At 46.2% G+C, this 14,883-nt stretch overlaps 1 protein-coding gene across 1 annotated transcript; it reads right to left on the minus strand.

The window, feature by feature from the left end:
- Positions 1 to 2,258: 2,258 nt before the first annotated feature.
- On the minus strand, positions 2,259 to 5,959 carry Hint1 (histidine triad nucleotide binding protein 1). Its single transcript, XM_075992583.1, has 3 exons — positions 5,750 to 5,959; positions 3,084 to 3,188; positions 2,259 to 2,570 (listed from the first exon to the last, which is right to left on the minus strand). The coding sequence occupies exons 1-3, from the start codon at positions 5,858 to 5,860 to the stop codon at positions 2,406 to 2,408; spliced, it is 381 nt and encodes a 126-aa protein (XP_075848698.1). The 5' UTR covers positions 5,861 to 5,959; the 3' UTR covers positions 2,259 to 2,405.
- Between the last annotated feature and the right edge of the window lie 8,924 nt (positions 5,960 to 14,883).

A 14,883-nucleotide genomic window follows, 5' to 3' on the forward strand; every position in this document is an offset into this window, starting at 1 on the left:
GTGTATCCCTGCAGGACAGAAGGCACCAGATCTCATTACAGATGGTTGTGAGTCACCATATGGTTGCTGGGGACTGAACTCAGGACCTCTAGAAGAGCAGCCAGTGCTCTTAACCCCTGAGCCATCCTTCCCATCCCCAAGGCTGAGCTTTCATAATTAATAAACAGTCTTGTGTTGTTGTGAACTGGTGACCAGCAACAAAGCTTGCTGCTATAGAGGCTACATAGTGAGATGCTGTTTTTAAAGATTGATTTATTTACACGTTTTGCCTATATATATTCTGTGTGAGGGTGTCAGATCCCCTAGAACTGGAGTTACAGTCAGTTGTGAGAGCTACCAGGTGGGTGCTGGGAATTGAACCGGGGTCCTCCTTCAAAGCAGTCAGTGCTCTTAACCACTGAGCCATCTCTCCAGCCCGAAACTCTGTATTAAACGAAGTAGCAGTCAGAAGACTCGCCCAGTTCTTTACCTTGGTGTACCCTTCACATGTTCCTATAATAACTGCATTTAAAAGCCCTACGACATGCTTTTAATTGGCATATCAGTACACAATTAATGAGTTAGTCCAATTCTTTGCGATTTTTCACAGGCTCTGAAAACTCCACTCACTGTTCACTGGCCTCTCCTTGCCTCACCCCAAACCAATCCAGTTTGCCAGTCTCCACTCTTTACCAGTCCATCCCACCTTTCGGTGAGGATCAGAACAGGACCTCCCTGAAACAATGCTTAATGGATGGTCCACAGGTTGACTCAGGGAATAAGCAGGAATAAAGACAAATTATATGGAAAAACCACCAGCAGAGTCAGGGAGCCCGTGTGCAGGACACCCTGCTGCCACTGGACACAGGAACCAGCTTGCACTGTTGTCTTCCCTGGCATTCAACACTGGATCCAAGGGTTGGCAACACAGACATCATTGTGCCTGCCAACTTGAAGCCGCTGCCACGGACACCAGAATGAAATGTCCACTGTCCTTGTTCTTCTGTCATTAGTTTCAGATTCAAAATCCCAGATAAGTGCATCTGATTGGCAAAGCCTAAATCAAGGGCTTGTATCCCAGATCGGAGAGCAGCAGGTCTCGCTGGTCTCTTCAGTTCAGGTTTGCGGGGCAAGGCCTCTCAAACAGGAGGGGTGTTCAGGGCCTGCAAGGGCCCCTTACGTTTATGCTGCTCTAGGCAGATGCTCCATGAGGTACACCCAGGTACAAGCTTGTTTTTGTGACAGAACTGTTAAATTCTTCCCTATTACTGCAGTAAAACACTCCGCCAAAGATAGAGATGGCTCAGTGGGAAAGAGCGCTCGCTGCTCTTGCAGAGGGTAAGAGTTGGGTTCCCAGCACACACGTGTAACTCCAGCACTTGAGGGATCCAACGCCAGTGTGGTTTGCTCACTGGGACATTACCACTAGCTGTTGGCAGGTCTGTTCTCAGCACAGGCCTCTCTAGCAGGCTGCTTGAAGTCCCTCAGCCATAGATACTGGCTTCTCCACAAAGCCAGTGCCACAGCCTGTTCCAGATACTGTAAAATGCCATTAACTGGGTGGCTTCTAATGGCAATAGGGCCCACTCCTTGGCTCACAGATGCTGTCTTCTTATTCATCCTCACTTGGCAAGGAACTATGCAAAGCCTTTCCTGAGGGTGGAATCCAGTCATCTCTCAATCACCTAACGAAGGCCCCTCCTGCCTACAGCATCATAGCAGAGGTAAGGAGTTTGTTGGACATAAGCGTACCCAGGGCAGAAAGCCATTCCAGAGACTACAGTGTAAGCCAGATTACCCTTTAAGACCTAACCTCAGTTCTCAGACCTTCCTTCTGCCAAACTGCTAGTCTCATAGGCCAAACCAGAAGATGATTCTCATGGGCTATCCTACAGACTGGCTGCTACATGAAATGTGGGTGTCTGTCCCAGGACAATTGAAGGCAGAAGAAGGAGTTATAGTACTCTACCAGTGTTCAAATGCTAGGGTCTCTTTGGGAAGAAAACACCAAGAAACTCGGGTTATGGGCCAAGAAATTTTATAGTGAAGACAGGGCTTTACTATGTAGACCAGGCTGGCCTAGAACTTCCAGAGATCTACCTGCCTGCCTCCTGAGTGCTGGGATTAAAGCTGTAGGCCTATCTGGCAGGTCCTTTGCTCTGCTTGTTGAGGCCCCAAGTCTGATTTCCAACAACACACCCATGAAAATCCTCTATCACAAACCCACGCTCCTCATTCCACCACACGCAGTTCCAGAATAACAAATCCACTCAGAGACATGCAACAATTGTCTTTTATTAGGCACAGGATTTTAAATGATCTCTTCAATTTCTCCATACACAGGCAAAACTATATGTGCCATTTAACATACTGGAGCTTGCCAACTGACTCACTACCTAGAGAAGGGAAAATTAGCCCCAACCTGCTTAGCCAGGAGGCCAATTCATCTGCCGACCCCCGAGAACATGGAGATGAATATGGTAGACAGACTGTCCCCCGTCTGCACCTTCATTCACCACCATCCGATAGCCCCGGTTCAGGCCCAGGTCCGCAGCACATTTCTTGCCAACAATCATTAAATGTCCTAGAAGCTAGAAAAGAACACAAAGTTTCTTAAACACAGGAAATGTACACTTCTCTCCATTAAATAACAGTCAAGCTGGGCACACCTTTGATCCCAACACTCAGGAGACAGAGGCAGGTGGATCTTTGTGAGTTCTAGGCCAGCCTGGTCTACAGAGTAAGTTACAGGACAGGCACCAATCAAAGCTACAGAGAAACCCTGTCTCAAAACAAACAAACAAACAAAACCACACACACACACAAAACCCAACAAAACATACACACAAGCCGGGCGATGGTGGCGCACGCCTTTAATCCCAGCACTCGGGAGGCAGAGGCAGGTGGATCTCTGTGAGTTCGAGACCAGCCTGGTCTACAGAGCTAGTTCCAGGACAGGCTCCAAAGCTACAGAGAAACCCTGTCTCGAACCCCCCCCCCCAAAAAACAAAAAAAAACCATACACACAAAAACCCAAACCCAAAAACCACCCCCCCAAACAACAACAACAATCAGTGATGTAAAATGTGTTAGAAATTACTTACACTTTCGTCGTCATCTTCGGCTACAGAAATCTGGGCTATATGCTTCTTGGGTATCACCAGGAAATGTGTTGGTGCTTGAGGGGAAATGTCATGAAATGCAAGACACTATGGGAAAGAAACAGAAGCTGTAGTATATCCTCCACTAGACTAAAACATACTCTCTGACAAGTATGAAGGATTAACCAAATGGGAGGCACTGAATTAGATGCTAAGAAAACAGAAGTAAACGTAATGCACGGGGGGCTCATATCCTTTTCATGACATTTTAGAATTTTAAGAGAAGACGAACTCTAAGCAGAGATGTAACTATTAAAGGTCAGACAAGTTGTGAAAAAGTAAAGGGTGAGCGGGATGATGACCACAAGAAAACAGGACTCAGACTGAGTGATCAAGGACAACCAGTGATGCTGGGGCAGTGGCACCGAGTCTGTGACTTGATGAACGTGGTGGTTTGAGTTAGCAGCCCCCACAGGCTCATATATGCGAATGCTTAGCCATCTGGGAGTGATCCCAGGTAACTCTCTCCATGCTTCCCACCAGGGTGATAAGATTCCGAGGCCAGCTAGGGCCGTTACACAGAGAAACCCTATCTCAAAACGAAACAAAAACCACCAACAACAACCAAAAAACAAGGGAAAAAAATGTATTTATTTTCATGCAGATGAGGATTCTGCCTGCCTGCGTGGATGTGCATCATGTTCATGCCTTGCCCATGGAGGCCAGAAGAGGATGCTGGATCCCCTGGAACTGCAGTAGGACAGTTCTGAGCCACCTGATGTGGGTACTGGGAATCAAACCAATCTTAACCGTTGAATTAAAAATGCTATATATTGCCAGGCAGTGGTGGCGCACGCCTTTAATCCCAGCACTTGGGAGGCAGAGGCAGCTGGATCTCAGTGAGTTCGAGGCCAGCCTGGTCTACAAAGTGAGTTCCAGGACAGCCAGGACTGTTATACAGAGAAACCCTGTCTCAAAAAACAAAAACAAACCAACAACAACAAAATGCTATACATTCCTCAACCTGAAAACCTACAAATACCCCCTCCCTAGCATGTTAGTAATGTCTTTCATTTTTTTGTGTATATGCCTGTGTAACCTACACACATCCCTCCTGTATTGCTTTCCATCTTACTGAGTAGAGACAGGGTCCCTTATTGAACTTTGTTTGTGACTAGGCTGGCTGGCCAGATGCCAGGCAGCTCCAGAACTTTGCCAGTCTCTGCCTCCGAACTGTGGAGTCACAGGTACATGCATGCGGCTATGCCCAGCTTTTTACATGGCTGCTGGGGATTTGAACTCGGGTTCTCTTATCTTCAGAGCAAGCACTCTTATCCAGTGAACTATCTCCTCTGCCTCCATATTTAGTATTTGGGAAACAAACCTGATTCCCCTCCTCCTCCTACCTTTTCCAGAGTCATGATCCTATAATTTCCTGTTTTGTTTTTTCACTCTGCAGGTAGTGGGTTTTTTGTTGTTTTTTTGTTTTTTTTTTTAATCTCTTGCTCCCTTACTAACAGAACTCAGCCATACTTATTTGGCTAGGGAGTACTTTTACTTGATCTATGCTAAAAAAAAATGCTGTATCATTTAGAATGCTTCAGCCAGTTAGACTGAAGTTCAGTTATTATTTCAAAGATCAGTGTATCAAAACAACTGCAAACTGTGCTTGTTTGGTTTGGGTTTGTTTTTAAAAGATGGTGTCCCCATGTAGTCGACGTTGGGTTTGAACTGATTCTCTTGCCTCTACATCCCCAACTGCGGGAATTACAGTTTACAGCTTTTTCTTTAAGTGTTTTGCTTTGTTTTTGAGGCAGGGAGTTACTCTGTAATACGGCTGGCCTGGAAGTCCTGGCTTAGCCTTCTGGATGCTGGGATTACACTAGAGTCTACAACAAATGCAATTTACATAAAACTCACCTCAAGGAACCGAATTAAATTTGGGGTAAATGTTTCGAGTTTTTGTGAACATTACCAGTAGCGTTAATGCGTCCTCGTATTTTATATTTCTTAGAGGGGAAGAAAAACAACCCTTTGAGCCCCACCATAAATGTTTTCCCGTTCAGGAGGGCGTTGGTGGGCCGCCTACAATCCCAGCACTGGGAGGTGGAGGGGAAGGGGGGAGGCTCAACGGTTAGAGGTTAGCCCCAGTTGGTTACTCGCGAGTTCGGAGTCAGCCTGGGGTACTTGAAGCCGATTTATTAAAAACAAAACAAAAAGGCACAACAACAAAACTAAAGCAGTATTTTTAAAAGGTCGAGGGGCTGATTCCGCTCTCCAGGGGCAAAGTCTGCGGCGGGAACGGGGAGCGGAAGGCCGGCGAATCCCCGGTCACCTGGCAGTGCGGGGACCGCGGCGCGCGGGAGAACGCGGAGATTGCGCCGGGGCACGATCGGGTTTCTCGCGGGCCAGATTGACACCGGCGAGGTGGGTGGCGGCCGCGGGCCCCGGTGGGCGTCACCCTACGGGTCGTCACCACCCGGGGCCACCGGCCGCACCTCCCCGGGGCCGCGACACGCGGCGGGCCGAGCGGCCGATAACGCGTAACCCGAGCGCAGGCACGCGCCACAGGGCCACGCGGGCGCAGGGCCAGGCCAGCCGGGCCGCGTGTCGCCTCCGGCCCGCGGCTCCTCGGGGAACGCCGGCGTGTCTCCCGGCCGCAAGCCTACCCGGTCGTCCTCGAAGATGATCTTGGCGGGGATTTCTTTGCGGATGATCTTGCCGAAGATCGTGTCGCCGCCGGGCTGGGCCACTTGAGCCTTGGCAATCTCGTCAGCCATCGCAGCCGCTCGCTGTCCTTCCCGCGCCGCGGCCACGGTGGGGAGAGGAACCGCGGGAGCGCGCGGGGACCGCCGGCTCGCGCCCGGTCGTCTTGCGCATGCGCACTGGCGCCCGCGCCCGACTGCGGCGAGCAGGGGCGTGAAATGGGCGGACGCCCTTCCTTTGCTGTGCACCTCTGCAGGAGAATCTGATTTGCCAGCTCCGGGAGGAGGCTCGGTATGGTGGAGTGCTTGCCAAGCGCGCTCAGAGTTCTAGGTTTGATCCCCAGTGCCTAAAAACCGGGCCTGCTGCTACACACTCGTAATCCCAGAGTTCGAGAGAGAGATGGAAGCCGCAGGATGTTAGTTCAGTTCATTCTCTGCAACATAGTGAGTGGGTTTGAGGCCAGCCTGGGTTACCTGAGACCCTGTCTCAGAACAGCTTGTTTCTAACTAAAATGGTGCTCGTCACGGTTGCTGGCTGAGATACCTTAGCGTTTAATTTTTTTTTTAAGATTTATTTTAATTTATGTATATGAGTATTTTGCCAGTATGTATGAGAGTGCTCCACGTCCGGTGTCTGGGATTCTCTGGAACTGGAGTTAAGGTGGTTGGGAGCCATGTGGGTGAAAGGAACTGAAACTTGGTTCTCTCCAAGAGCAGCAAATGCTCTTACCCCTGATCATTTAAATCCTCCGTTAGCTGAGGTCTTGGCTAGAGGTATAAAGTCTTGCATCAGGTGTTTTGTTTTGTTGCTGTATATGGCTCTGGTTCTCAATCTTAACTACATACTAAAAATCACTTGGGGGCCCTTTCAACATCTCTGGCCACACTCCAGATCAATTAAAGTCCAAATCTACAGAGATGAGACCTACCTGGGTGGCAGTTGTTTGTGAGCCTCTGGGGCTGTCTTCCTAGCAGTAATTAGCTTCAGGAAAGATGCTCCAACCGCCCTTGGTCCCACCTCCAACCCTCCTCCCCTCTATCCCTTTGCTCCTTTTCAAAAGTGTTTTCTACATATTGTGTTTACTTTGTCATCTTTGGTTCTTTGAGTCCATTTCCTTCCTGTCAGGACCTCCATTCCCAAAATTTTGTAGACACTACCTGTTGTCATATAGATCTGCTGGCGCGGGTTGCCACCATTGCTACCATTATCTTGTTTCAACATCTTCCCTCCACTGCCCCTCTGGATGGTGTTTTCTTCTGCATAATTACTTTCAATTTCCACACCTCACTAGATTCTCTTCTTGGTTCTTGGTTCTTTTGGTTTTTTGAGACAGGGTTCCTCTGTAGTTTTGAAGCTTGCCCTGGAACTAGCTCTTGTAGACCAGGCTGGCCTCGAACTCACAGAGATCCGCCTGCCTCTGCCTCTTGAGTGCTGGGATTAAAGGCCTGCACCACCACTGCCTGGCATGTTCTTGGTTCTCTTATCTGACCATCTCCAAGTGGCCATATTAAGAATCTTAAGGGGGGGGCTGGAGAGATGGCTCAGTGGTTAAGAGCATTGCCTGTTCTTCCAAAGGTCCTGAGTTCAATTCCCGGCAACCACATGGTGGCTCACAACCATCTGTAAAGAGGTCTGGTGTCCTCTTCCGGCACCAGAATATTGTATATAATAAATAAATAAATTAAAAAAAAAAAAAGAATCTTAAGGGGCTTCCTTGGAACAGGTCTGAAGTACAGTAATGAAGCTCTGGGAGTCAGGAGGTGAAGGACTGAGTGGGAGGACCTTCCAGAGAGGGTGCAAAGGAAACCTTGCTGTTGACATGATTGGGGTGGGTGGGGGTCGTCATTGCCAATTGAGCTGCTGGTGCTAATGAGTCACATTCAGAACATTGAGTGGGGTGACACTGTAAGGGTGGGGAAAATCTAGCTCCCTCCAGCCCATTCTTGGGGGTGAGGGAAGGCAGGAGAATGCCCCTTCCTCCTGATGCCTTAGTGTGTATTGAGCTGTTTTTTCTTTAATTCTGGCAGGGGAGGGTGACCAAGTTCCCTGTTCAGACCTTTCATTGGGTACAAGATTGAATGTTTTATTTTAGGTTTTATTTTTCTTATAAATGTCCAGATCTGTGGTTCTCCCTACCCTCCGAGACTGGCCAGTTGGAAGTGTCTAGTTTTTGTTTATCTCACATTTTTGGTGCAGGGACTGAGACCCTGCCACATCTATGCTCTGTATCCATGCCTCTTTTGGACATTAAAGGTCAATCAATGCAAAAAAAAAATTAGAAAAATTAATAAAATTATAAATTAAAAGAAAAAATCTGTAGGGGCTTAAAGAGGTGGCTCAGCAGTTAAGAACACATATTGTTCTCTCAGAGGCTAGCATAAGCATCATGACTGCCTATAATTCCAGGGGAATCTGAAGTCTCTGGCCTAGCAGGATATCTTCAATCACATATGCCTATATGCACACACAGATATACATATATATACACATAATTAAACATAAAATATATTTAAAAAGAAAAATGTAACTCTTCCCCCGAATTGCTATGTATGACATTTGACTACTCTGTCTTGTCAAAATTATTATCACCATTATTGAGACAGTGTCTTATATAGCCTAGACTGGCCTCCAACTTGCTATATAACTAAGGATGTCCTTAAACTTCTGATCCTTCTGCATCCACCTCAGAGTGCTGGGATTGCAGGCCAGCAATGCATGCCTGGCTTGACAAAATTATTGATAGTGGTTCCTGATAATCTCAGAGTATCCCATTCTTTGCTATCAAAGGCATCATTTGTACTTTACAATCACTGGTAAATCATATCTATGCATAAGCATTAGTTTTTTAAAAAGATTTATTTATTTATTTATTATGTATACAATATTCTGCCTCCATGTATGGCCACACACCAGAAGAGAGCACCAGATCTCATTACAGATGGTTGGGAGCCATCATGTGGTTGTTGGGAATTGAACTCAGAACCTCTGGAAGAGCAGCCAGTGCTCTTAAACCTCTGAGCCATCTCTCCAGCCCTGTATTTTTTTTTTCAAGACAGGATTTCTCTGTGTAATCCTGACTGTTCTGGAACTCACTTTATAAGACTAGGCTGGCCTCAAACTCAGAGATCAGCCTGACTCTGCCTTCCAAGTACTGGGATTAAAAGCACCACTAGGCCCATCTTTTATTATTATTATTATTTTTAATTATGAGAGAGAAAGGTGTATGAGAGAGAAAGGGAGAATGTGTAATTGAATACAGGTGCCTGTACAGGCCTGTTGTAAGGAGGGGGCTGCTTGTTGGTTCCTGGCTGCTTAGCCCAAAAATAATCACACAGAAACTGTATTAATTAAATCACTGCTTGGCCCATTAGCTCTATCTTCTTATTGGCTAACTCTTACATATTAATTTAACCCATTTCTATTCATCTGTGTACCTCCATGTGTCTGTGGGTTACTGGCTAAAGTTCCATCTGGCTCTGGTGGGGCTACATGGCTTCTCTCTGACTCCGCCTCCTTTCTCCCAGCATTCAGCCTAGCCTCCTCCCCTCTCCCCTATACCTCTATTCCCTGCATAGGCCCAAGACAGTCCTTTATTAACCAATGGTATTCACAGCATACAGAGGGGAATCCCATATCACAGGCCAAAGGCTCAGTTGTCTGTACACTTGATGCCATCCAGTGTGGGTGCTGGGAGCAGAACTCAGGTCCTTTAGAAGTGCAGCTCAGACTCACTCAGCCATCTCTCCAGCCCCTGAATCATTAATGTTACATATTTATTAAATACAGTATTGATTCATGTACAGTGAACAGTGACAAAATATGTGCAATGCCTTAAGCTGACTTCCTAAATATAAAATTCATTAGGATGGGAGAGATAGCTCAGGGGTGAAGAACACTGTCTGGGCTGGGTGTGGTGGTGGTGCATGCCTTTAATCCCAGCACTTGGGAGGAAGAGGCAGGCAGATCTCTGTGAGTTCGAGGCCAGCCTGGTCTACAAGAGCTAGTTCCAGTACAGGCTCCATAGCTACATAGAAACCCTGTCTCCAAAAACAAAAACAAAAAAAGAAAAAGAAAAAAGCAAAGAAAAAAAAAACCACTGCTCTTCAAGGGGACCTAGATCAGTTTCAGCACCCACAAGGCGGCTCACAACCATCTGTAACTCTAGTTCCAGAGGATCTGATGCTCTTTGTCTGGCCTCCTCCTACATATGGTACACAGGCATACATGCAGGTAAAACACCCATATACACAAAATAAACCATTTTAAAAATTTAATTAACATATACAAGTTGTACATATTTATGAAGTAATTGATCTTTCACATTGTGTACATAGTATATACGGATTATAAAGAAATTAGTCCACATTCTTTTATCTTTACATCGCCTTGGCGGTTATGAACTCTTTTCTTGTCATCTTTCATTAGACAGAAAATAGGTTCTTGTAAGCTACATTCACCAAACTTTGCTATAGGACTCTAGAACTTAAAAAACCATCAAACTATAGATATGTGATAGTTTGTAAATGCTGCTGAAACTCATTATTAGGACACTCGTGTTCATCATTCATCGTCTGTGGCTGCTACCTAACTATGGCAGTGCAGTTCAACAGTGACAGAGGCTGGGCGGTGGTGGCGCATGCCTTTAATCCCAGAACTCAGGAGGCAGAGGCAGGTAGATCTCTGTGAGTTCGAGGCCAGACTGGTCTACAGAGTGAGAAACTCTGCCACAAAAAACTAAACCAAACCAAATCAATGATGACAGAGACCACAGGATTCACAGCTGAAAATATCTAACCAGCCCTTTGCAAATAAAGTAACCACAACTTAATTTACACTCACAGCTGCCAGCTGCAGAGCCTGGATGAGTGCAAGACGACCTGCCACCAACCGTCACTGACAGAGATGGACAGTTAGAGCCGGGAAAGACCAGTGTGGAGGTAAATGGGTTTGCTTCTGGGGCCCTGGAACTCAATCCTCATGTTATGTAGCAGGCACTTTACCAGCCGAGCCATCTGCTGAGTTATGTTGTAGTTTTGTTGAGACAGGGTCTCGTGTAACCCAGGGGGAACTTGAAGTTGCCAGTTAACTGAGGAAGACCTTGAACTCTTGACCTTCCTGCCTCCACACCCAACCACATGATGTTTGTAAAATGAAACAGTGATGTCATTCTCTTACTGATGTTATTCCAGAACATTCTATCCCAGAATGCAATCCAAATTATTTATCTTGACTAATAGGAACTGGTGTGAGCACGTCCTGGCTCTTTCTCCTCCTCCGTTTACTTCCATTTTGAACTTATTGACTGACTTCACACAAACTGGATGACGTAAGCAGAATATGCCCACATCCCAGCAGGGATCCAGAGGGATCCCATGAATGTGTTATGGCAGTAGGTAAAGGGTATTTTGCAGCTGCGATTAAATTAAGGACCCGGGCCGGGCGGTGGTGGCGCACGCCTTTAATCCCAGCACTCGGGAGGCAGAGGCAGGCGGATCTCTGTGAGTTCGAGGCCAGCCTGGTCTACAAGAGCTAGTGCCAGGACAGGCTCCAAAGCTACAGAGAAACCCTGTCTCGAAAAGCAAAATAAATAAATAAATTAAGGACCTGGAAATGGGTAGGCTCTTGGATTTAGCTTGGTGAACCCAGTGTAAGCACAGGGCCTTGAAAGTGAGGAGAGAGGAGATGTGGTGGCTAAACCAAGGTAAGAGATACTGGCTTAGATGATTGATGGGAGCGCTCTGGGTGTCCTAAATTGGTTTCCACTGAGCAGAACTCCCAGTCAGCTGGGCTGCATTCTTCCTGGAGGCTCTAGAGGGCAGTCCACTCCCTTGTCTTTTCCAGCTTCCAGAGACCATGCGCTTCCCTTCGTTTGTGGCCTCTTTATTCCTCTCCAAAACAGCAGATGAGGATCTTCAAACTCTCCCTGTTTCCTTCTTCCACTTTTAATATGACCCATTAGACACACCACACATATCCAAAAGATCCCCATCTCAGAATATTAATTTAGTTCTTCTACCAAAACCCTTATTTCTCCAAGGTAAGACTGTAGGAGCCAGCCATAATAAGCTAAATATGAACAGATCCACCCAAAGCAAGTTCTTACTTTCACCCATTATCACCTGCCAGAGTAGGACTCAGCCATAATGGAGGCCAGAGTCTTAGTAGTTTACCCTGAAGCAATACCTGGTTGCAGGAAGAATCACAAGCTGAAATTACCCGACCACTACCCAAGAACAGACCATCCAAAGGAAATGCCTAGCATTCCAACCGCTGTAGATAGGATCACCTGTCAGCACACTCACCAGGACACCCTTAGACAAATGTCAGCCAATCAAGGGTCCTGAACCTCAGAAACCCCTCACCCTCACCTTTCCTACTATAAAAACCCAACTCTAACTGAGCTTGGGGTTCTCCTTTTATTCCAATAAGTTGGACATGCAGAGAGACTGAGTTTGCAAACTTGCATAACATAAAGGCTCTTTGCTTTTACATATGGGACTCGATCTCCTTGTTGGCTTTTGGGGGACTTTGTGGATTTGGGCATAACAAAGACAATGTGAAATTTTGGGCATCTGAGTGCACACATCCTTTTGGGGGGAGCGTGGGGGTGGGGGGTGACATTATCCTGCCAGCCATAGGGTTCCGTGAACTCACATTCTGGTGTTTCTTCAGTTCAGTTTCCCTGTTTAGATGCAAACATGTTCCCCAATAACCAGAGCAGTAAAGAGTGCTGAGCCATCTCGTTTCACTTCTGTGGAATAGCTGAAGGAACTGTAATATGTTTGTTTAGGAGAAAGCTCAGTCTGGTTGGGCACTGTAGAACTATATTTTCTTTTAAAATTTTATCCATTTATATTTATGTGTGTATGCTTACGTGACTTTATGGGCACCACATGTATGTAGGAGACCTGAAGAGGGCACTGGATCTCCCAGAACTGAAGTTACAGATGGTTGTGAGCCACTGTGTAGATGCTGGGCACTCAGCCCCAGTCCTCTGCATGATCAGTAAGTGCTATTAAGCACTGAGCCTTCTCTCCAGCCACAGGAACCATGCTATTTCAAATAACATAGGAGGGCTTTTGGTTAACTTTCTAGCCAGAAATTATTATTACAAAAACTATATTTTTAAAGGAAACTGTGCTACAGTACTTGTACTGGGTGGTTTTGTGTGTCAACTTGACACAAGCTAGAGGAAGGAGCCTCAGCTGAGGAGGTAGATGCCTCCTTGAGATCCAGTGCAGGCATTTTCTCATTTAGTGATCAGCGGGGGAGGCTTCAGCCTATGGTGGGTGGTGCCATCCCTGGGCTGCTGGGCCTGGGTTCTATAAGAAGGTGGGCTGAACAAGTCATGGGAAGCAAGCCAGTAACAGCACCCCTCCATTGTATCTGCATCAGCTCCCGCCTCCAGGATCCTGCCCTGTTAAGAGTTCCTGTCCTGACTTCCCTCAGTGATGAACAGTGATGAGGAAGTATAAACCAAATACACCCTTTCCTCCCCAACTTACTTTTTGGTAATGGTATTTCATCTCAGCAATAGAAATCCTAACGAAGACAGTACTGAAGTGTAATTAAAAAAAAAAAAAAGATTACTCCAGAAGGTACTACAATTGAATGTCACAGATGACCTAATTTACTATTTCTTGGATAAAAGTCAATAGCCACTACCCTTGATTTAATAATTGGTTATATTAAATGTTCTTCTGCAATTCTAGTACCTCCATAACAGTTTTTTGAGATTTTTATTTATTTTTATGTGTATAAGTGTTTGCCTGAATGTATATATCTACATCATTTGCATGTGATGTCCTTGGAGGCCAGAAGAGGGTGTTGGATCCCCTGGGACTGGAGTTACAGATCATTGTTAGCTGCCATATGGATGTTGGGAATTGATCTCAGGTTCTTTGGAAGAGCAGCCAACACTTTTTTTTTTTAAATTTAACTTATTTTATGTACATTGGTGCCTGACCTGCATATATGTCTGTGCAAGGGTGTCATGTTAGATCCTCTGGAACAGTTGTGAGCTGCCATTGCAGGTACTGGAAATTGAACCCTGGGTCCTCTGGAAGAGAAAGAACTAAGTACTCTTAACTGCTTAGCCATCTCTCAGGCCCTTGCAGCCTGCATTCTTAACTTCTATGCCAGCTCTCTAGCCATCAATAACAGTTTTTAAAAGTTGACAATGATCTTGCTGTTCTCATGATGACTTGCTAGGCAAGCTGTTACACATTTGTGATCCTAGCACCAGGCAGGCAGAGACAGTGTTAGGAATATTTCTTAACGTGAGCTCCCTGTCGACACAAAATTCCCAATCAAGCCAAATCAAAACAAGCCAAATTAAAAAATATCCAGGTTTAACAGGAGATCTGCGCTCTTGCTCTCCGGTAGCCCCGAGGGGGAACCAGGAAGCAGGAAGAAAGGGAGACCACATGTTCCTCTTTCGAGAGATCACTTAAGTACCCTGGGGAGTGGTCCTGACCAGTGGGCCTGCTGGGATTTGGAGTCCAGACCAGGCCTGGGGGCTGGGATAGATGTAAGGGGCTGGGGCCTATGCTCCCAACTTGACAGACAGAAGATCCTTAAGGCTAGGCCAATCAGTCTAGCTTAACTGGTGACTTCTAGTCTCAAACAAAGTAGAAGGCATTTCTGAGGAAAATTACAAATGTGGTGGTGTATGGCTTTAATCCCAGCACTCCGAGACAGAGTTCGAGACCAGCCTGATTTATAGAGCAAGCTTCAAACAGGGCAGGGCTCTATAGCGAGACCCTGTGTCAAAGCCAAACCAAACTCACCCACACTTTCTTATTTTGTTTTGTTTTTCAAGACAGATTTTTCTTTGTTTAGTCCTGGCTGTCCTGGAACTCAATCTGTAGATCAGGCTGGCCTCCCAAGTGCTGGGATTAAAGACATACGCCACCACCGCCTGGCCCTCTTTAGCTTTTTGATTGAGACAGAGTTTCTTATACTCTAGGCTGATACTCCTGACTTAATCTCCCAAACGCTGGGCTTACAAGATGTACCACCACACCCAGCTTCCAAATCTTTTAATCAACTGTCAATTTTACCAAAAAGTAACCTCAAATGCTACAGGAGTGTTGAA

The sequence above is a fragment of the Microtus pennsylvanicus genome, chromosome 11 (assembly GCF_037038515.1).
Source record: "Microtus pennsylvanicus isolate mMicPen1 chromosome 11, mMicPen1.hap1, whole genome shotgun sequence".
NCBI lineage: Eukaryota > Metazoa > Chordata > Mammalia > Rodentia > Cricetidae > Microtus > Microtus pennsylvanicus.